General features: G+C 56.6%; 1 protein-coding gene across 1 annotated transcript in view; it reads left to right on the top strand.

Moving 5' to 3' along the window:
* Positions 1 to 1200: 1200 nt before the first annotated feature.
* The window catches only part of LOC309600814 (E3 ubiquitin-protein ligase rnf213-alpha-like), a 44494-nt gene continuing 23500 nt past the window's right edge, over positions 1201 to 22194 (top strand). Inside the window, exons 1-30 of the mRNA XM_082333427.1 lie at positions 1201 to 1227; positions 2449 to 2532; positions 3596 to 3851; positions 3924 to 3997; positions 4901 to 5050; positions 5278 to 5347; positions 5777 to 5816; positions 6094 to 6162; positions 6237 to 6410; positions 6754 to 6974; positions 7284 to 7543; positions 8674 to 8879; positions 9241 to 9414; positions 10261 to 10459; positions 10751 to 10815; positions 11098 to 11296; positions 11403 to 11525; positions 11624 to 11722; positions 11875 to 12003; positions 12168 to 12369; positions 13224 to 13403; positions 14273 to 14404; positions 14589 to 15163; positions 15491 to 15656; positions 15804 to 16021; positions 16749 to 16886; positions 17186 to 17365; positions 19919 to 21392; positions 21544 to 21737; positions 21867 to 22022. Coding sequence (XP_082189553.1) covers positions 3605 to 3851; positions 3924 to 3997; positions 4901 to 5050; positions 5278 to 5347; positions 5777 to 5816; positions 6094 to 6162; positions 6237 to 6410; positions 6754 to 6974; positions 7284 to 7543; positions 8674 to 8879; positions 9241 to 9414; positions 10261 to 10459; positions 10751 to 10815; positions 11098 to 11296; positions 11403 to 11525; positions 11624 to 11722; positions 11875 to 12003; positions 12168 to 12369; positions 13224 to 13403; positions 14273 to 14404; positions 14589 to 15163; positions 15491 to 15656; positions 15804 to 16021; positions 16749 to 16886; positions 17186 to 17365; positions 19919 to 21392; positions 21544 to 21737; positions 21867 to 22022 — 6114 coding nt within the window. The 5' untranslated portion in view covers positions 1201 to 1227; positions 2449 to 2532; positions 3596 to 3604. The remainder of the gene's footprint in view (positions 1228 to 2448; positions 2533 to 3595; positions 3852 to 3923; positions 3998 to 4900; positions 5051 to 5277; positions 5348 to 5776; positions 5817 to 6093; positions 6163 to 6236; positions 6411 to 6753; positions 6975 to 7283; positions 7544 to 8673; positions 8880 to 9240; positions 9415 to 10260; positions 10460 to 10750; positions 10816 to 11097; positions 11297 to 11402; positions 11526 to 11623; positions 11723 to 11874; positions 12004 to 12167; positions 12370 to 13223; positions 13404 to 14272; positions 14405 to 14588; positions 15164 to 15490; positions 15657 to 15803; positions 16022 to 16748; positions 16887 to 17185; positions 17366 to 19918; positions 21393 to 21543; positions 21738 to 21866; positions 22023 to 22194) is intronic.

Below are 22194 nucleotides of genomic sequence, written 5' to 3'. Positions count from 1 at the left end.
TCCCCCCAGTTCTCCCAGTGCCCCTCCCTGGCTCCTCCCAGTGCCGACCCAGTGCTCCCAGTGCGGATCCATGGATGCCCCCAGTGCGACCAGTGCCGACCCAGTGCGACCAGTGCCGACCCAGTGCTCCCAGTGCGGATCCATGGATCCCCCCAGTGTGACCAGTGCTCCCAGTGCCCCTCCCTGCCTCCTCCCAGTCCCGACCCAGTGCTCCCAGTGCAGATCCATGCATCCCCCCAGTGCGACCAGTGCCCCTCCCTGGCTCCTCCCAGTGCCGACCCAGTGCGACCACTGCCCCTCCCTGCCTCCTCCCAGTGCCGACCCAGTGCTCCCAGTGCCCCTCCCTGCCTCCTCCCAGTCCCGACCCAGTGCTCCCAGTGCCCCTCCCTGCCTCCTCCCAGTGCTCCCAGTGCTCCCAGTGCCCCTCCCTGCCTCCTCCCAGTGCCGACCCAGTGCTCCCAGTGTGGTTCCATGCATCCCCCCAGTGCGACCAGTGCCGACCCAGTGCTCCCAGTGCCCCTCCCTGCCTCCTCCCAGTGCCGACCCAGTGCTCCCAGTGCGGATCCATGCATCCCCCCAGTGCGACCAGTGCCGACCCAGTGCGACCACTGCCCCTCCCTGCCTCCTCCCAGTGCCGACCCAGTGCTCCCAGTGCGGATCCATGCATCCCCCCAGTGCGACCAGTGCCTCTCCCTGGCTCCTCCCAGTGCCGACCCAGTGCTCCCAGTGCCCCTCCCTGCCTCCTCCCAGTGCCGACCCAGTGCTCCCAGTGCGGATCCATGCATCCCCCCAGTGCGACCAGTGCCTCTCCCTGGCTCCTCCCAGTGCCGACCCAGTGCTCCCAGTGCCCCTCCCTGCCTCCTCCCAGTGCCGACCCAGTGCTCCCAGTGCGGATCCATGCATCCCCCCAGTGCGACCAGTGCCTCTCCCTGGCTGCTCCCAGTGCCGACCCAGTGCTCCCAGTGCCCCTCCCTGCCTCCTCCCAGTGCCGACCCAGTGCTCCCAGTGCGGATCCATGCATCCCCCCAGTGCGACCAGTGCCTCTCCCTGCCTCCTCCCAGTGCCGACCCAGTGCTCCCAGTGCGGATCCATGGATCCCCCCAGTTCTCCCAGTGCCCCTCCCTGGCTCCTCCCAGTGCCGACCCAGTGCTCCCAGTGCGGATCCATGGATGCCCCCAGTGCGACCAGTGCCGACCCAGTGCGACCAGTGCCGACCCAGTGCTCCCAGTGCGGATCCATGGATCCCCCCAGTGTGACCAGTGCTCCCAGTGCCCCTCCCTGCCTCCTCCCAGTCCCGACCCAGTGCTCCCAGTGCAGATCCATGCATCCCCCCAGTGCGACCAGTGCCCCTCCCTGGCTCCTCCCAGTGCCGACCCAGTGCGACCACTGCCCCTCCCTGCCTCCTCCCAGTGCCGACCCAGTGCTCCCAGTGCCCCTCCCTGCCTCCTCCCAGTCCCGACCCAGTGCTCCCAGTGCCCCTCCCTGCCTCCTCCCAGTGCCGACCCAGTGCTCCCAGTGCGGATCCATGCATCCCCCCAGTGCGACCAGTGCCCCTCCCTGGCTCCTCCCAGTGCCGACCCAGTGCTCCCAGTGCCCCTCCCTGCCTCCTCCCAGTGCCGACCCAGTGCTCCCAGTGCCCCTCCCTGCCTCCTCCCAGTGCCGACCCAGTGCTCCCAGTGTGGTTCCATGCATCCCCCCAGTGCGACCAGTGCCCCGCCCTGGCTCCTCCCAGTGCGACCAGTGCCCCTCCCTGCCTCCTCCCAGTGCCGACCCAGTGCTCCCAGTGCGGATCCATGGATCCCCCCAGTTCTCCCAGTGCCCCTCCCTGCCTCCTCCCAGTGCCGACCCAGTGCTCCCAGTGTGGTTCCATCGATCCCCCTAGTGCGACCAGTGCCAACCCAGTGCGACCAGTGCCCGTCCCTGGCTCCTCCCAGTGCCATCCCACTGCCACACCAGTGCTCCCAGTGCAGCTCCATGGATCCCCCCAGTGCTCCCAGTGCCCCTCCCTGGCACCCCCCAGTGCTCCCAGTGCCACCCCAGTTCTCCCAGTGCCCTTCCCTGCCGCCCCCCAGTGCCCCCCAGTGCAGTGGTATGAGACAAAGGGGGCGGGGTCACGTCTGAAGAGGGGCGTGGCTACGAGTGGGGGCGTGGCTATGTCCAAGGGGGCGTGGCCAGGAGGGCTCCACCCAAGCCTCCTCCCCCATTGTCCCCCTCCCTGGGGGGGGTCCCCCCAAAACACCCCCACGACCGGGTCATCGACTGCCGCCACCGCCGCCACCGCCGCCATTGCCCACCCCCATTTTGGGGAGGGGGCTCCCCAGTCCCCCCATCACCAGGCCGGAGGGGTCCCAGCCCCCACCTCGGGGCCACGCCCAGCCCTTGACCTTGACTCGCTCCTCCCCCCTCCCTCCTTTCATTTTCGATTTTTGGGGGGCGGGGGCTTCCCAGAGAACCGAAGGCGAACCAGCAGTTCTGCGGGAGCCCGGCGAGGAGGAGCGCGGCGAGGAAGGGGACCCCAGGCCCTGGGCCCAGGTAACCGGGGCCCCCAGCGCCCCCCGAGGCTTTGCCCACTCCCTAAATGGGGGGTTCTGGGCCCAAAAACTCCTCAAATGGGGGGTTCAGAGCCCCAAATCCCCCCAAATTGGTGACTTGGAGCCCCAAAAGGTCCCTAAATGGGGGGTTCGGAGCCCCAAATCCCCCAAATTGGTGACTTGGAGCCCCAAAAGGTCCCTAAATGGGGGGTTCGGAGCCCCAAAGCTCCCCAAATTGGTGACTTGGAGCTCCCAAAGGTCCCTAAATGGGGGGTTCGGAGCCCCAAATCCCCCCAAATTGGTGACTTGGAGCTCCCAAAGGTCCCTAAATGGGGGGTTCGGAGCCCCAAATCCCCCCAAATTGGTGACTTGGAGCTCCCAAAGGTCCCTAAATGGGGGTTTGGTGCCCAAAAACTCCTCAAATGGGGGGTTCGGAGCCCCAAATCCCCCCAAATTGGTGACTTGGAGCCCCAACGGTCCCTAAATGGGGGGTTCGGAGCCCCAAATCTCCCCAAATGGGGGGTTCGGAGCCCCAAAGTTCCCTAAATTGGTGATTTGGAGCCCCCAAAGGTCCCTAAATGGGGGGTTCTGGGCCCAAAAACTCCTCAAATGGGGGGTTCAGAGCCCCAAATCTCCCCAAATTGGTGACTTGGAGCCCCCAAAGGTCCCTAAATGGGGGGTTCGGAGCCCCAAAGCTCCTTAAATTGATGTTTCTGAGCCCAAAAGCTCCCTAAATCGGTGTTTCGCAGCCCCAAATCTCCCTAAATGCTCGTTTCGGAGCCCCGAAGCTCCATAAATCAATTTTTCAGAGCCCCAAATCCCGCTAAATGGGCGTTTCTGAGCCCAAAAGCTCCCGAAATCAGTGTTTCTGTCCCCAAAAGCTCCTCAAATCGGTGCTTCTGAGCCCCAAAAGCTCCCCAAATCGGTGTTTCGGAGACTCAAAGCTCCCTAAATTCTTGTTTCTCGGCCCCAAAGCTCCCCAAATCAATGATTTGGAGCCCCCAGGCCCCGTTTGCCGTTGGCCTGCGAGTTTTTGGGGCTAAAACATCTCCGCGCCCTCCCAGCGCGCCGGGATGGAGGGCTCCGAAGGCGACGGAGGAGAAGCGCTGGACCCGCAGCTCCCCTCCACCCGGGAGGGCGAGAGCGGCCCCTCGGCGGGGGACGGAGCTATTGGCAACGCCGGGGCGCACCCGACGGCATCCGACGGCCGAAACTCCCTTCCCGAGGGATGCGAGGGCACCGGTTCAACCCCGGAGCAGGCGACGGCATCCAACGCGTCCGACCGTGACGACAGCTCCTGGGTCATCCTCTACGAGCCAGGTACCGCCGGCGCAGGGACCGATCCCGATGGGATCGGGGCAGGGAAAATAAGGGATTCGCTTCGTTTTTTAGACCAGATGCCGGCGGGAGATGGAGACGACCGCTGCGGGCAGGATCCAGCCCCCGAATCCCTCAACGGACACAAGGTGGGTGCTTGGAACTCCTCGGTAGCTTGACATCAGGGGTTTTCTAGGGAAAATGTCCGATTTTAGGGTCGGAGTGAGTTCTGTTGATCGGCAAAGCGGCACGCAGCCGCTCGCTGGCTCCGATTCCCGCTCTGGGTCTTGGCTGGATTCGTTAACGTCGTTTGTACCGATACGAAAAGGAAAGGAAAAGGAAAAGCAACTTGGGCGAGATAAAGCTGTTTACGAAACGGAGAAGCGAGAGAAATGAAAGAAAAGGAAAGCGACGTGGTGGAAACCGCTCCCCCCCTCCCACGGGGAGGCCGTGCCGGGTCGCCAGTTAAAAAAACCAACCCTAAACCCCCCCAACTCCCCCTTTTTTTCTTTTTATTGTGGCGAACGGTGTTAGGTGGAGCAGCTCTTTGCTCACTTGGCGTCCTCCACCCCTCCCAACCTCTTAACCTTCGCTGGGGTGGGGGGAAATGGAGACACAGAAGTCTCGCACCCACGTTCTTCAGCGCCGCCTCAAACATCCGCCTGTTGTCAGCGTCGTTTCGGTCGCAAACCAACACCCTGCGAGCTGCTGTGGAGAAGATGAACCATTCCTGGTCAGGCCCAGGACAATCCTCCACGGGAGAGGTCGATTAGAAAGAAAAGAGTCCGTTTTAAGGGAAAAAAAGAGGATAATTAATGCGGGCACGTGCGTGCGCGTGAGTTTTGGGGCGCGATGGGGAATAGTTGGTCGCTGCTGGGTTGGTGGGAGGGATCTCTGGGGGTTTGGCGTTGCCAAAGCGGTCCCACGCTGGTCAGGTTCTGGTCTTGAAGGAGTTGTACCTGTGGTGACAGCCACGTTGTGCTCTGAGGTGGCTCCGCTGTTCCTCCGAAAGCTCCTGTGACCAGCGGGAGCTCTGTTCTTCTCCTTCCCAGGCTCCTGAGGTCCCACCACGAGAGGAGATCCAGCTCCAGCAGCTGCCAGCGCCCTCCTACGCCTCGGTGGAGGAGGAGAATTACCAGAACGCCGGCGTCCATCCGAAGGGAGCGTCGGGAATGCAGGAGCAGAAGGGGCTCGGGAGTCCGGTGAGTCCACGGCGGCTTTTGAAGCTCATGGCCAAAGCTCTTGGAGGACAAGGGTTGAGTTTTCCACACCAGCAGCGTCGCTGGCCTGGATTTTGGAGCTCAACGCTCTCCAAGTGGCAGGGGCAGAAGAAGACCCTGCCCAGCCCTTTGCCTCTCCGATCCTTTCAGCTCTCAGCTTTTGAACTTCAGTTTTTGCCTTCAACTCTTCCCATCTTCCTTTTCTCCAGGCGAAGGGCCCAGGTGACGTTAAGAGAGCGGAGGTGACAAACCAGGGGAACCTCGACCGCGCAGGTACCGGTGAGGGCCTTTCCTCAGTCACATCGTCTTCTCCGACCATAAATTGGGTGCTGAGTCATGTCAGGAGCGGCCCTGGGTGACAAGAGCTGGTTGGGAGGTGGAAGCTCTTGGTGCCACCACGCCCTGGGCTTCCCCCGGGACCTGTCCAGGGAGGAGGACGGGGAGGGAGATGCGATGGGCCATGCCAGCGGCTGCCCACACCCTGCCGGCCTCGCTGCCTATCCCTGTCCCCAGCAGGGCCGTGCCCGAGCGCTGGTGGAGCTTGGGAGGACGGTGAAGACCTCGCTCCTAGAGCGGGTTGGGGTTCTTCTGCCAAGAAGCCCAAGCTGCAAGGAGCCCCCCCTCTCCCTGGTGAACCCCGGGTTCCACCTTTCCTTGGCTCACCACCTTCTTTGGAGGCATTAATCGATGATTTCTCCTTGGTTGCAGATGACCAGGAGATCGGCGAAGGCCCAGGACCTTCCAGCAGGTTCGCTGCGTGGAGGGACATCATCGCTGAAGGGTTTGAGGTTGGATCTGGAGGGCTGGAGGTCCAGCAGCTCCCCAGGAGAAGGGGCTATGGTGGGAGGAGATGCAGCTTAGGCATCGCTAGGGCCCTTCTCCCCTCAAATCCCACCTCTGCTTGGCGTAGAGAGACCCCGGGATGGCCTTCCACACCCTCTTCCCGCAGCCAAGCGGTGGGCGCTCGCTCCGAGCCATCCAGGTCTTTCCGTAAGACCTCAGAGTAACCAAGGGATCTTCAACAGGGCGGGAGGTGACGACGCAGGGGCCGCGCAACCTCTGGGGACGTCGGCCAAGAGCCAACCGAAGTGGACGTGAGTGGTGGAGCAGGGGAAGGGGGACGGTGGCGGTGGGACACGGTGGGGACCCACCACCTCTTTTCCGACAGCTGCCAGCCCAACCCCTATCTCTTTGGGGGACATCACCCCCCAGAAGACATGATGACCCTGCAGTTTGTTGCTGTGCTGTCCGACTATTATAAACTCGACAAAATTTCCAAGATCTGCGTTGTCTTCTACAAACAGCCCGGCCTCTGCGAAGAATTCGCCAACATGGAGCGAAGGTAAAAAAAAAAAGCGATGGTTGAATTTACGCCGAGGAGGTGTTTCCACTGCGGTTCTCCTTCGGGAGGTTCAGCTCTGGCCTGAAGGACCTGGCTGCAGGGTTCCTACGGAGGTTGGAGGCGAACCCCCAAATGGAGACGTCCTGGTGGAGCCACGGCACTTGGCGGGGGCTCCTCCAATCTCCCCAGCGCTCACGGAGCTGCCGTTTTGGCTGGGGCCATTGATTTAATGAATCCCTCGGCGGAGGAACCCGGCTGTGGATTGCTCCCTGATGTTTTGAAGGCCAACGACGTCTCGTTGGATGAGCCAAACCTTGACTTGACAAGCTTCTTTCCCTTCCAGAGAGCAAGCGATCACGGGCAGTGCCAGGATCCCCCTCTCCCACCTGCGCCGGGGACGCATCTTTTATAAATACGCCCTGATTAACACCCACAGCGCAGCGCGAGAGTGTCAATTAGAGCACATTGCTTTAGGGAACCGCGACATCCCGGACACCTGGAAGCACAGAGGCGCTCAGTTACATCGTGTCGTGAATATACCCGAAACGGAGATCAAAGTGGACGGTAAGCGCTGGTATTTCCCCCGAAGTCACGACCGGCCGCGATGGCGATGGCCGTAGGCCGGCCTCCATTTCACCCCGGTTTATTTTGGGAGGTTTCGAGCCGCGGGTTTACGAGCTGCTCATAAAAATCAGGTTTTTTTTCCTTCGTAATAAAATTCACGGCTGGCACCCAAGCCGTAGCACCCAAAGCCCATCCGGGAAATGGGTGGCACCTCTTGGGCTGGAGAAAAGCTCAGATGGTTTCGTGTTTTCGGGGCTCGGCCGAACTCAGCGTCTACGTCTTGTTCTCAAACTCTTCCTTTTCCCTCAGGAACATGGACTGTCTTTGAACACATCGAATGCGCTTTCCCTAGCAGCAGCACCCCCACGACGAACGTTTTTCCCAGAAAGGTGCTCAGGTGCAAGATCCAGATGGGATACCTGGAGCGCGATTTCTTTGCTCACACCATCTCCTGGAATTCCCTTGAGTGCGTAGAGAGGAAACTGGATAGGTTCAAGGAGAGCAGCATCGTCTGTGTCGGGGACGCCGAGACGGGAGAAAGCTTTAAGATCAATTTGGATGTGGAAGCGGTAAGCGTCCTCATTTTGGGGGATGGCTTGGACATCGGAGGAGTGAAGCTAAGAGCCTTCTCCTGCCCGGTGTATTTAGCACCTAGGACCTTCCTGCGTGGACACGTGGCACCGGGAATAAAAAATTTCTCCCTGGGGAGGTGCCACGCGAGGTGCCCCCGGGCAGCAGCATCTTCCCATCCACCAGCAGCATCTTCCATCTCCCATCCTTCTCCCCGGAGCAGGAGGGCAGGAGGCTCTGCAGAGGGCCCTGGCCAGGCTGGGGCGATGGGCCCAGGCCCCGGGGTGAGGGGCAGCGAGGCTCAGGGCCGGGTCCTGCCCTGGGGGCACAGCAACCCCAGGCACCGCTGCAGGCGTGGGGAGGAGCGGCTGGGAGCTGCCCGGGGCAAAGGGCCCGGGGGTGCTGGTCGACAGCCGCTGGACATGAGCCAGCAGGGTGCCCAGGTGGCCAAGGGGGCCAGTGGCATCCTGGCTTGTGTCAGGCATGGTGCGGCCAGCAGGAGCAGGGCAGGGATCGTCTCCCCGTGCTGGGCACTGGTGAGGCCGCCCCTCGAATGCTGTGCTCAGCGCTGGGCCCCGCACCCCAAGGCGGCCATGGAGGGGCTGGAGCGTGGCCAGAGCAGGGCAGCGAGGCTGGGGCAGGGGCTGGAGCACAAGGCTGGGGAGGAGCGGCTGGGGGAGCTGGGGGGGCTCAGCCTGGAGAAGAGGAGGCTGAGGGGAGCCCTCATCGCTCTCTGCAATGGCCTGAAAGGAGGCTGGAGCCGGGGGGGTCGGTCTCTGCTCCCCAGGAACAAGCGATGGGACGAGAGGGAACGGCCTCAAGCTGCGCCAGGGCAGGGTTGGGGTGGGTATGGGGAAAACTTCTTCCCCCAAAGGGCTGTCAGGGCCTGGCCCAGGCTGCCCGGGGCAGGGGCCGAGTCCCCACCCCCGGGGGTATCTAAAAGCCGGGAGATGTGGTGCTGGGGGCCGCGGTTCCGTGGCGGCCTTGGCAGCGCTGGGCTAGCGGCTGGACTCGATGATCTTCAAGGTCTTTTCCAACCTAAACGATTCCATGATTCTATGATTGTTCTTGGAGAAAACCCAGCTTGTCCAGCCTGCTGAAACACCCGCTCCTTATTCTTCTTGTCCAGGTGAAAGACAACATCAGAGCCTTCATACAAACGATCATCAAGCACCTGAAGACTGAGGCACATAAACTTCCGAAGCTCCTCTTCGCCTTTCGCGCCTCGTTTCGCTATGACGTCCCCCTCCCGGCGGCGTCCATCGCCAAGGCTGAAAAGCGCCTGCAGGGCATCGAGTTCTTCGAAGACAAATATAGAGAACTGAGAGGAAAAAGGTAATTTAGATTTGTCAACCTGCTCGCTTGGAGCAACACCACCTTTAGAGGGCTGGGGCTCAGCTCAGTTGTCCCCACGTGTCACTTTGGGTGCCAAGGGGTCTTTGAGGGGCCTAAACCCAGCTTGGTGCCTTCCAGCCTCGTGAGTCCATCTTGGGTACCCCGGGCACCTCGAAGGGCATCCGACGTCTCGGATATCGGCTGTCCCCTGGAGGTGTCTCGATCCGAGCTCTTTCCAGGCAGGATGAGTCCCGTCACACGTTGCGGGAAAAGACTCCGTCCCGTGTTGGCACACTTCTCCCACCGCCATCCCCGAGGCTGGTTATGGGAAGTTTGACTTTTTTGGCCTTTTTTTTTGCAGCAAATACTTTCCGGCTCTGAAGGAATTGTGTCTCAGGACCACCGAAGGCACCTTGTGGATCTGGTTGGTCCCGCTGCTCTACGCGATCGAGGAGGAGACAGAGGACTCCTTTCTCACATGCGAGCTTCCTTCAGAAGCCTTCCTACAGCTGAGGAGGGACGAAGAGAAGCAAAGGTGGGGCTGAAAGGCTGAGGTGGGACCAGGGTAATGAACCGTCCTGCCCTTCAAAGCGCTTTTCATTCCTTCTGCTCGGTGGCTTCTCGAGGAGCTGCCCCTTCTCCTTGGCACGCTGTGTCCCCTGCCCTGGGGGGTGTTGAAGGAGGTGGATCTCAAGGGGAGGATGGAGCCGGGTGCCGTGGGGTCTCATCCAGACATCTTCCACCAGATCAGGTTGCTCAAAGCCCCCTCCAACCTGACCTTGACCAGCGCCAACGCTGGGGAAGACCTCCCTGTCCGCGGCAGGGGGGTTGGACTAGATGATCCTCGAAGGTCCCTTCCAACCCAAACCCAACCCATTCTATGATGTTCCACTAGATCAGGTGCCTCAAAGCCCCGTCCAACCTGACCTTGAACACTTCCAGTGATGGGGCACCCACAATGCCTCTGGGCAACCCGCTCCAGTGTCTCACCACCCTCATCGCACAACAGTTCTTCCTCAAGTCTGATCTAAATCCAGCCTCTTTCGGTTTAAAACCGTTAAAACCCCGACCCAGGTGCAGGACCTCGCACTTGGCCTTGTTGAACTTCATGAGGTTGGCACGGGCTCACTCCTCCAGCCTGTCCAGGTCAACTTGAACCCTGAGTTTTGTCCTCGTGACCTTAAAGTGGAAAAATTCCCCAAAATTCCTGCTTTGCCGTGTAGAGTCGCTCGCTGTCAAACCCCAGCTCCTCCTTCCGGCCCCCAGCCGCCCTGGCTGTAGGTCACCACTGTGGCTACCAGTCATGGTGCCATCTCCCATGCCACCAACGTGCCTCCTGGTCCTCCAAAGTCCATCTGATATTCTTGACCTGCTTTCCTAGGAAAGTCCTGAAGATGATAGACATTCACAAGACCTTGATTAGAAGATGTGCTCCGCTGGCAAAGAAGGTGGTGGAGATGGTGGCCCTGAAGAACTTCAACAGGGACCCTTTGCCTGACATTTGGCTTCCACCCCAGCTCCTCTTGGAGACCTTGTACGTGCGCATCATGGACGTCATTAGAGCCTCGTCCCCAGTGCCTGTAAGGACAAGTGACTGGTGGAAGACCTTCTTCTGCTCTGCGGGGAGTGCTGGGGCTGTTTAGACACGGGGCAGAACGTCTCCTTGGTTCCTGCAGAGATTTTCAGCAGGACTGAAGGACTTCGTTGTAGAAACCCGGGGTTAGAGCTGAATCCTGGGGCCAGAAGAAAGGAAATCCCTTTAATCGTGCCAGAAAACCTCACGCTGTAGTGTTTAAGCGGGGAAGCTCCTCAGCTGCGGGAGCAGAAACCTTCTCATGTTTGTCCTTAATGTCCTTCTGTCCTCTTTTCAGAAAGATGATTTGAACACGGCTTTGGAAGTCATCGCCGCCAGGATGGATTCCTGGTTCAAGGATTTGTGAGTGGGGGCTTCTTGAGAGGAGAGGGGCTGCGGCACCTCCGTCAAAGGGCTGGGGAGGGAGGGACAGAGCCCTGGCTGAGCAGAAAGAGGGTGGCTGCTGCCATTTGCCCACTCTATTTTTGATGGCTTTAACCCCACCACGGCCGGAGAGCATGGAGAACCAGCAGGGTCGTGTCCTATGAACCTGCCCACGTCTCCCAGCTGCAGACGGTGGCTGTGGTCAGGTAGGGACTGCGCAAGCAACCGCAAGAAGCGTTTGGTCCTTTCTCGTGTCCGCAGGTGTCCGTCGGGGTCTTCAAACCAACCGCTGAAGCCCCCAAATGAGCACGAGATCTCACAGTGTCTGAACTTGGTGTACATCTTGCTCAAGTGTTTCTTGGAGGAGCTGACGAAATCGCTGTCATTCAGCTCCTTGATAACGATGCTGCGGATCCTTGGGACGGCTGTCAGCAAAGTGGATTCGCTACAAGCGAACAAGGTGAGCACAGGATCCGTGGCTTCTGTCACGAAGGCTCAGCCTCCCGTTTGCAGCCGAGGAGAGCCCAGAGCTTCTGGCTCACTCTTCCCTTCCTTGATTTCGCAAGGAATTCCAGCAGTTTACTTCAGCAGAAAGGTTTCAAGAGTTTTCACATTTGACCGCGCTGTGGCTCGAGGGATACTTTCACAGGGCACCCACGGAGGAGAAATCCTTCCTGAAAGAGATGAAGGTGAGTGACGAGGCCCAGAGACCAACGCGAGCCACAACCCTTGGTAGATCCGGGTGTTCCTCAAGGTCCAGCTGATGGGTTTGGCTTTTCCTCTGTAGAGGTGGCAGGAGCTCTTTTCGGTGGAGATCCTCTGTGCGGGGTGGACCAAGGAGTGGCAGGGCTTCCTCCAGAACATGTTTGAGAAGTGGCTGAAGAAGGTGAGTCCTGGAGACCTTCCAGCTGGTGGGGGATGATGCTCCTGGTCTTTGCCATGCTCGGTTTTGCCTCGGTCACCGTTTTGGTGGTGGAACTCGAGCAGGCTGGTAAGGACCCAGAAAGCAGCTGCCTCTTAACCGTTTCCTTGCTGTAGGTTGACGACAGATGCCTCATGGGCTTCTACTGCGCTTTCCTGAACGTGGAGAAGCAATGTGACATGGAGCTGGAGAGCTGCTTTATGAATCACGTCATCCAGTGGATCAGAGCCCCCGACAAAAGCGAGGTAGGAGAGCTGCCACCCCTCCTTGTGCTGCCGGAGGCCTCCACGTCCCACTTTGCCAGCTCTTTTACCGATCAGTGTGGGGTTAAGAGAGCGGGGAAAGGCCTTTCTGAAACAACCACGAGTCCACAAAGCCCCTAAAGAGGAGAAATTTCCCATCTTTCCAGGAATCCACGCTAAAATCCATGATAAGCATGCTCCACAAGACGAGCAAGGAGGCTACTGGGAAGGTGCTTTCCGCTCTTGTGGAGAAATTGTGTTTGGAGGTGAAGAGGTTGGGACGCGTCGACGCGTTTGAGGAGAGCACCGGCCCCGTTCTTGCAAACCTGCTCAATGCTCCCGGGGTCTGCGATCTCATTTCTGCCATCCGTGAGTGTCCCCTGAGTGCTTTTCCTGGGAGAAGCTCTTGGTTTCATTCCAGGAATCTTGATTTCTTTATCCCGTCGCAACGCTGCTTCCTTGCATGCTCCGCGAGGGAGTGGAGTCCAAAGGCAGTCAAGCGTTAGAACAAGAGAGAGGTGGTGGCATCACTGCGCTTGGAGGGTTTCCATGGTTGGACAAAGCCTGGTCTGAGGCCAGTGTTGGCCCTTCTTTGATCAGGAGATGGAGGAGAGGACAACTCGTGGCTGTTGCTCCCTGCTACAACTTCTGGCACCATCAAAAAGACTCTGGGCTCGTTGTCTCCATAGCTGCCCTTCCCGCAGTAGCTGTTGGCTGCGGTGGGATTGTCCCTTCACCTCCTCTCGACCAGAACAAAGCCACCCAGCATCATCTTCTGTGCCCCAGTCCTTCTCGGAAGCCCTCCACGTCTGCAGGAGCTGCCCGCCCAACCTCAGATGCAATCTCCTAGGTGGTGCCCATGGCTTCCTAGGTGGTGCCCATGGCTTCCTAGGTGGTCCTCATGGTTTTCTAGGTGGTCCCCATGGCTTCCTAGGTGGTCCCCATGGTTTTCTAGGTGGTCTTCATGGCTTCGTCGGTGGTCCCCATGGTTTGTTTCAGGCAGGGGGAGATACCTGACTTTCCCAAAGGAAATCTGGGATTTTCCCAAGGGGCTGGTTTTGATGGTTGAGCTAGAAAGCAACCACACATCTGTCCTCCACACCGGTGGGGCGACGGATCTCCATGAACTGGAAGCTGCTGGCTCTTCCCGAGGATCTGGCTTCCAAAGAAACACAGGAGAGAAATTGTTGGCTGTCTTTCACCAAACTTCATTTATTTTACAGAAGAATCACAGTGCAAGTTTCAAGTTCAGCTCAGTGACGGTGCAAAAATCCTCCTTTCCCGGGTGTACGCGCTCTCCAGCTTCGTGGGACACCGTGTCCTCCTGGGAGACGTTCCCTGCAGCATCCTCTCCGACATCTTAAAGCATAAGGAGCCCTTTAAGAAGATCCTCTGCACCTGTGGTAAGTTCGGAGTTTCCAACGTGGGCGCGTTCTCATAGTTACATGGCCAACAGGAGATTTATCTACTGGCTAATTATCTAAAATGCAAAGAAAACTAAAAATTATCTGCAAAGGGAGTCCAAAAAACAGAAGTCAAAATGTAACAGCTGGCCACGGAGGTGATTTTGAGCAATTTGAGGAGCTGGAAGGAGTGAAAACACCAGGGTTTTTTATGTTAATTTTTTTTAATGTTAAAGTTTTTGGGTGTTTGTGGGATTATTTTAAAGTTTCAGGGTGTTAGTGGAATTTATTTTCAAGTTTGGGGGTCTTTGGGGGATTTATTCCAAGGACTGCGGTGGTATAGCTTCCTGCTTACACGCCTTGCCTTCAGGCCCATCGCAAGCTCCATCTCTCATCAATTCAAACCCAGAGGAAAGGGGGCAAATCCTTCAAATTCTGCTCCGAGACCAAACTTTATCGATATTTTTGGTGGTTTTGGGGGGGCAAATCCTCCAAATTCTGCTCCGAGAAGAAACTTTATCGATATTTTTGGTGGTTTTGGGGGGCAAATCCTCCAAATTCTGCTCCGAGAAGAAACTTTATCGATATTTTTGGTGGTTTTCGGGTGCAAGTCCTCCAAATTCTGCTCCGAGACCAAACTATTCATATTTTTGGTGGGTTTGGGGACAAGTCCTCCAAATTCTGCTCCGAGACCAAACTTTATCGATATTTTTGGTGGTTTTGGCAGCAGCGCTGCTTTGGGAAGAGGCTGCAGGCTTTCTGCAAACTGAAACACTCATCTTTTTTTTGAGGGCAGGGGTTACGTTCCCTGCAGCTCTTCTCTTTCCAAGGGGTTCTCCTTCATGTCCGGGTCTTTTTTTTTTTTCCAGATCCCTCTTTCTCCATGTGTATAACGAAAGTGCTGGAGGTCAGGAAGCAGGAGTTTGAGCAACTGGAAGAGCAGAAGCAGCGAAGACGCTCCTTTCTCCGCCTGTGCCGTGGCATAGAGGACATGATAAATGGTACCGCTTGGGTTGACGGAGCTGCTTCTGTGCTTCTTGAGTGGGGAGATGTCTCCTAAAATATCAAGTCTCACGGTGGGTGGGAGGGTAACGCGGTCAGGGAACCCGTTGACTTCAGGGCTCGTCTTTGTTGGCGGAGAGACACGTGACGCGAGCCCCTTCTTGTTCTTCCCACCTGGTTTAGTGGATAGAAGTACCGTGGAGAAAAGCATCACGGACAACGGAAGTTTTAAGGATCAGATGTCGGTGAAGACGTTCTCCATCGATGGCAAGAGCAAAATGAAAGCGCACGTCCTCGACGATTATAGCGACATGATGCAAAAGCTTTACGTCGTGGAGAAAAGCCACTGTTTCCGTGGGCTGTGGAAGACGAGGGCAGAGCAAACCAAAACCACGACACCCGAAGATCAAGTTTTCTCCATAGAAGATGTTCAAGAAAAAATTTATAAGCCAGCCATCGCTGACTTTCAGAAAACCTACCTGTCCCTCCAAGACTTCTCCATCACCCTTGGGACCGTGCACAGACAGTTTGAGAAGGTGCTGGGAGACAAGGATCAGCTCCTGGAGGAGTTTAAAATCATGGAGAACAGCGAAAGGCCAAGGGGCGGAGAAGCTCACTGGATCGCAGGAGCGGTGGAGAGGATTGAAAACTCCCTGACCCTCTCGAAAGTGGTGAACACTGCCAAGATGATCGACGCTCTGAGACAAGAGCTTCAGCTGGCGGGGGATTTCCAGATTCTCAGCGACCTGACGAAATACGTACGTAGGCGATGCGTGGGCATCGTGTCGGGTGCTCTTGGGAAACGCAGGTAGACAAGTCGATATGTGGAAGGCCACAGGTGGCAGCTTCTGCTTAAATCCCGTCAGGCTCCTCCTCAACAAGAGTTGAGCGATGGACCGAAGGAATTACTTCCAGTTGCCTCTTCCTATTCATCGTGGAGGCCTACAGGGCTGAACTCAAGAGCAGGCTTGGGTTTGAGGCCAAGATCCCATCTTGTTTGGGGAGGAGGAGATAGAACGGAGCTGCTTTTCCTTCTCATCCCAACAGACGCCTACTGGGCTTTGTTTCTTTTTTTTTTTTTCCAGGAAGAGGAGGAATTCAAGAAGCAGCGACTCAGCTTTATGACCCAAGACTTAATGAAGGTGCAAAAAAGTTTGAGTGACATTCCCCAGGGAGTCTTGGCCTTTTTGAGGGAACTTCTGGAATGTGCAAGGAAAGGTTTTACCTCCTGGATCAAGACCATAATAAAAGGTGGGCTGGAAGGAAGATACAGCAGCAGAGGGCGACCACTTAGTCCTTGTCGCTCCCCGCATACAACACAGCGCTACCTGAATCAGAGCAGAGAAATTCCTCAACTGTCTCTCTTCTTTTTCTTTTTTCTTCGTTTTTTCCCCCCAGACAAGACGGAAATCCCTGTATTTGTGGAGCTGGCATCGATTTCCGCAGGTGAAAACGATACGGATATCAAAAGAGTGAGCGCCTTCCGTGATGCCATGACCGCTTCTGCGCCCATCGTATTAGACCTGAGTCCCACAGATGGATTCGACCGGTTCTCTGAAGCTCTGTCTTGCATCACTGGAGCCATCGCGAAAGACAGCGAGCTTCCCAAGAAGCTGGTGAGTCTTCAAGTCCCACGTCCAAAAGTCACTTGGACGCTTGCTGGGAGGCCACGTTGCTCACGTGTAGGTGTCTGATGCCATTTAAGATGGTTTCCCATCCTTGGGGGCCTGGCAGGACCGGGGCAAAGGCCGTGCTCTTTTTGGAGTGGAAGCCTGGTGGAACATCTCAAACGACCTTACAGATGTGTGTGGGCAACTGGAGGAGACCCAGGAGGTGGTGGTGAATAGGAGGGAACAAGTTCTGGAGTCTACAATTTAGGATCACAGAATAGTTGAGGTTGGAAGGGACCTCTGGAGATCGTCTAGTCTAAATCCCCTGCTTAAAATGGGGTCAGGTGGGGCAGGTAGCTCACGGCCATGTCCAATTGGGTTTTGAGCATCTCCAAGGCTGGAAGACTCCAGAACCTGTTTCAGAATTGGACAGAAAAGCTTGTCTTCTGTTTAACAGAATCCCTCGTGGTTGTGCCCCAGGCTGTCACTGAGCCTTACGCTCTGCTCCCCACCAAAACCAGAGCGGGGAACAAGAGCTTCACCACGTGCTGACGCTCTGGGCTGTTAGGAAAGGCCCAGCTCCGGGGCTGCGTCTCCTCAGAAGCCCCAGGAAAGCCCATCCTCAGAAGAAACGGTCGCAGAAACCCCACCCGCATCAAATCTGGGGGGGGGGAGCGGTGCTCAGCGTCCTTCCAGCTGGTTACTGGGTTTCCCTTTGGTTCTGCTTTTGCAGAAAGATTCCCGTGACCACAGAGCGTGGATACAGCTGGTTCACGACTCTCACGGCTCGGTGGAGCGTTCTGCGATCTCTCAAGCCAGAAACATCAACAGGAATGGGATTTTTACCATCTCGGCACCTCCGAAATTCAAGGTAAAGGGTCTCCAAGACTGTTTCTTGTCTGGTTGTATTTTTTAATGTTATTGGGAGAAAAGATCTTTCTTGAAATCAACCTCCGATGAGCATGCCAGGTTGCCAATAGGTCTCCAGTTGGGTTTGCAACTAGTACCACCAATTTTCTCTTCAACCTTGAGTATTTTCAGTGGAAAACGGGCTTTTCTTTCCTCCAGAGGAGGTGGTACGCGACACGTAGCGTCCCGATGTGCAGCATTTCAACTCAAAGCTACGTAAAAGGCCACGTGGTGATGTTGGTTGTCTTCTCTGCTATCCAGGCTACGCTTGAGGACTGCGTCTCGTTGCGGCTGCTGAATGACGGCGAGGAGAGCACATCTCCAGCAGACCAGAAGGCCAAGTCATACAGTTTGTCGCAGCTCACGGAGCTCCAGAACAAGCTTATGCTGATTGCCACCAAGGTTGAGCAGGGCAGAGAGGAGGCAAACCGTTTCTTGGAGGTAAGACACAGCGCAGCCCGAAAAATGGTGGCCGTTGGGCTTGGGATTTTGCTGGAATTATTTTCGGGAGACTCATCCATGACTTGCAGTTCCGGCCTTTTGGGAGCAGAGGTGTTGCTGTAGGATGACGCCCACTTCCCAAACTACAGGAGTGGGACTTGCTTGCCTAAGCCTTGCTCTTCACTTGTGGTGCCCACCAGCCCTTCCAAGACCTTTCATACTTCACCATGGAGGGACACTGTTGTCCCTTGTCCTGTCACTACAGGCCTGGGTAAAAGGTCTCTCTCCATCTTTCTCATAAGCCCCCTTCATGCATAGAACGGGCACACGAAGGTCTCCCCAGAGCCTCTCCAACTGAACAACCCCAACTCTCTCAGCCTTTCTTCACAGCAGAGCTGGTCCAGCCCTCTGACCATTCTGGTGTCCCTCTTCTGGACCCGCTCTAACAGCTCCCTGTCTGTCTTAGAATCGTGGAATGGTTTAGGTTGGAAAAGACCTTGAAGATCATCGAGTCCAGCCGTTAGCCCAGCACTGCCAGGTCCACCACTAAACCACGGCCCCCAGCACCACATCTCCCCGGCTTTTAGATACCCCCGGGGGTGGGGACTCAGCCCCTGCCCTGGGCAGCCTGGGCCAGGGCCTGACAGCCCTTTGGGGGAAGAAGTTTTTCCCCATACCCAACCCAACCCTGCCCTGGCGCAGCTTGAAGCCGTTCCCTCTCGTCCCATCGCTTGTTCCTGGGGAGCAGAGACCGACCCCCCCGGCTCCAGCCTCCTTTCAGGCCGTTGCAGAGAGCGAGGAGGGCTCCCCTCAGCCTCCTCTTCTCCAGGCTGAGCCCCCCCAGCTCCCCCAGCCGCTCCTCCCCAGCCTTGTGCTCCAGCCCCTGCCCCAGCCTCGCTGCCCTGCTCTGGCCACGCTCCAGCCCCTCCATGGCCGCCTTGGGGTGCGGGGCCCAGCGCTGAGCACAGCAGTCGAGGGGCGGCCTCACCAGTGCCCAGCACAGGGGCACCATCACCTCCCTGCTCCTGCTGGCCACACCGTTCCTGACACAAGCCAGGGTGCCGTTGGCCCTCGTGGCCACCTGGGCACGCTGCTGGCTCGTGTTCTTGTGCTGAAGTCCTCAGAGCAGGGTGCAGTGCTCCAGGTGGGGTCTTACCAGAGCGGAGCAGAGTCCAATGGACTTAAGTATACTGAGGTTCCCCAGGTGGCCCCGTACCTGATCTCCTACAATGGGAGGGACTCCAGCCTCTGCCGTGAGGTTCAGGGACTTGAGAGATGTGGGGAGAGCGATTACCATTGAAAACGGAGGCAAAAAATGGAATAGCTCAGTCTTCTCCATGTCAGAGCTCTCCTGTCTTATTTACCAGGGGCGTACATTTTCTTTCATCTTCTTTTTCTGGCCAACGCCCCCGTAGAAGCCCTTTTTATTCTTCACGTCCCTTCCAAACTCTACTAATTCCTTAAGCAACTGAAACCTTGCTCTCCTAAAATTCAGGGTCCCGACTCTACTCTTCGCCTGGCCCATATCCCTCGAGATCATGAATCCCACCAGGGCATGATCTCTGCTGCTCAAAACTCCAGCCCCTTCCCCTGTTAAGTCTAGTTTAAAGCTCTCCTTAAGTCTGGACAGCTTCTTGGTGAAGACCCTCTTGCCCCAGTTGGTCAGGTGAATCCCATCATTCCCCAGCAGACCCGGCTTCTCAAGGGTAGACCTGGCTTCTCAAAGATAGACCCGGCTTCTCAAAGATAGACCCAGCTTCTCAAGGGTAGACCCAGCTTCTCAAGGGTAGACCCAGCTTCTCAAGGGTAGACCCAGCTTCTCAAGGGTAGACCCAGCTTCTCAAGGATAGACTGGACTTCTCAAGGGTAGACTGGACTTTTCAAGGGTAGACTGGATTTCTCAAGGGTAGACCTGGCTTCTCAAAGGTAGAACCAGCTTCTCAAGGCTAAATCTGTCTTCTCAAGGGTAGACCCGGCTTCTCAAAGGTAGACCCGGCTTCTCAAGGGTAGACCCAGCTTCTCAAGGGTAGACCCAGCTTCTCAAGGGTAGACCCAGCTTCTCAAAGGTAGTCTTGGCTTCTCAAGGGTAGACTCGGATTCTCAAGGGTAGACCCAGCTTCTCAAGGGTAGTCTTGGCTTCTTAAGGGTAGACCCAGCTTCTCAAAGGTAGACCGGGCTTCTCAAGGGTAGACTGGACTTCTCAAGGGTAGACCTGGCTTCTCAAAGGTAGAACCAGCTTCTCAAGGCTAAATCTGTCTTCTCAAGGGTAGACCCGGCTTCTCAAGGGTAGACCCATCTTCTCAAAGGTAGACCCATGATCGTAGAAGCCCAAACCTTGAGCATGGCACCGGCCACACAACCAGATGCTCCAATCCCTTCATCATCTTCCCTGGACTCTCTCCAGTACGTCCATGTCTCCCTTGTACTGGGGAGCCCACAAGTGAGCTCTACGGATCTCAGGAGGAAAGCGTGGCCCGAGCGGTGTTTGGAAGCTGTTGAGAACACGCTGCAGTACGTGAGCTGTTTCCCTGTTGTCTCTTTGGCTCGTTACAGATATTGGAAAGAGTCGAAACAGTTGGAAAGCTGTACCTGAAGCTTCTCAGCGTCGGCAACATCCTCTTCATCAACTGGAAGGCTGACATCTACTGCAACCCCCAGCAATGGGTGAAAGTCTACACGGAGTTTGGGATCACTGGGATCCTTGTTCAGAGCACAAGACCCCTCCTGGAGGAGCTGGACAGCCTCTCTAAAGCGATGGAGCATTGCTTAGCAGAGTGGAAGAAGTACCTGGAGACCCAAAGGCACGCCTACCCTCATCTCAACCTGTTCACTGCACACCAGCTCTTCTACTTATGCAGCCAGCTGGCCAGAGTCCAGAAGGGCATCACAGAGCCGCAGGTGCTCATCATGCTTTCCGTCATCAAGCATGACATCAAAGAAGAAGATATCAAAAAAGCCCTGGGGGACGCGCTGATGACTCCTATGGACTCCGTGAATACGGCGGCGGCAGCAGACGAGGAATCGGTTACCTGGAACGACTACATCATTCATTTTCCCCAGTTCATCAAAAGCTTGGCCGAATCGGGCTATGATGAGTCGGTGGCAAAGGCAGCCTTGCAGAGCTGCCTGTCCAGCTCACCCATCACGGAGCAGATGCTCATGGATTTCGCCTTCGAGCAGAGCGACAACAAGGAGTTGGTTGAAGAGCTCAGCAAGTTGTACGAGGAGACGAGAGAAAGCTTCCTGCAGAAGAGACGGAAATTTAAAACCACGAACAGCGATGTTGACCAGGTTTCCTTCAGCACCCTGGCGCACGATGAGTTGGCCGCCTCCTTTGAGAGTTTGCCATCTCTTTACGACAAGGTGAATCTGCTCTGGGATGCCTACTGTAAGAAATTCGCTGGCCTGGTGTCCGATAAATACATAGGCTTGGATGTTTTTGGGGAAACGCTGAAGCACTTGGCCGCTCTAGAAAGCATGCGTGTTGAGAGAAGTTTACCCGTAGGTTTTGAAGCGGGGAAACCTCTTCTTGTCATGTGTAAGGAAGAGGAAATGTTACCCAACATGTTATTCGTCTACCGACACACTGAGACGGCACCTCTCCCGTCGTACGACGAGGTCCTGGTGTGTACGCCCGACACGGAGGAGGAGGAGGTGGAGCTGCTTGTCAGGAGAGCTCTTTCCCCAGCTTCCCAAGACCAGAAGATCTATTGTTTGCTGGGTGCTGATAAATTAGTTTATAAAGTTTCCAAACAACTCGAGTTCCACTTCTTCCGCCTGGTGCAATCTTCCAGCACCCCCAACTACAGATTCATCATCTTCTGCAATGCCAAAGCTCACAACTCCTATGTTATCACGGCCTTTGATGCCTACAAGGTGACGTTCCCCTGCTACTCCAAGACAGAAATCCAGACCTACCTGAAGATGCATCTCCAAGTGCCGAGCGGGACAGCCCCCGTCGCTCAGGCCTTCAAAGAGCCCTATCAGCAGAACGTGAAGTTCGTCTTTTCGGAGCGAGCGGGAATGGGTAAGTTTTCTGGGGAGTCGTATTCTGAGCTGTACCTCAAACCGAGGAGGCAAGGTGGCACACCGGGCTTTCGGGGAGAGATTTCCTTGGTTTGGGTCGCATGCAAGTGTGGAAGAGTAGATGATTGATGCCCATCTCATCTGCTCCTTAGGGAAGTCTCTCTTTGCGGACAACACCGTCAGAAAGGTCCGTGCCCAGCTGGGTGGCACGCTACCCCTTCACAAAACCATTAGGCTGATGGAGTCGGACATCGATTTCCAGTTCTTCGTGGAGGAGCTCCTCTCCATCAAGGAATCCTCGACTGAAACTCAGCCCTGCATCTTCCACATCGATGTGTCTCCAGTGGTGAGTGCTTCAAGTGGACAAGAAGAGGTGGTGAAACACAGGGAGAGAGAGGGAGGGGGAAACTCAAACCCAGCCCAAGCAGAGCAGCGCTTTTAATTTGGTTAATTTGGGGTTTTTTTGCCCTGCCAGGTATCGAAGGGTCTCTACCGGCTGCTGATTGACCTGTGCATCCTGCGGCACATCCAGAGTCCCGACGGCTTGGTCTGGAAGTGCCAACCCTCTCATCTTTACTTGATTGAGTACCTGGCAAAAGGGAAAGGCGTTAGCAGTACGAAGAAGCGAGAGGTATTTTGGGGGTCTGCGCTTGGGTGGAGGAACCGTTAAGGCTGAGCGTGAGTCAATCTGCTAAGCTCTGATCTCCGCCGGAGCGATGCACAATTTAGGGTCTGCCTCGCCAGCGGGTCAACATCTCACCTACATAGAAGCAACCAGGCCAAACGTGTCTCTCCTCAAAGTG

The sequence above is a fragment of the Platalea leucorodia genome (genome assembly GCF_965183815.1).
Source record: "Platalea leucorodia genome assembly, chromosome: 25".
In the NCBI taxonomy this organism is placed as follows: domain Eukaryota; kingdom Metazoa; phylum Chordata; class Aves; order Pelecaniformes; family Threskiornithidae; genus Platalea; species Platalea leucorodia.
This window is presented reverse-complemented; position numbering and strand designations above follow the sequence as displayed.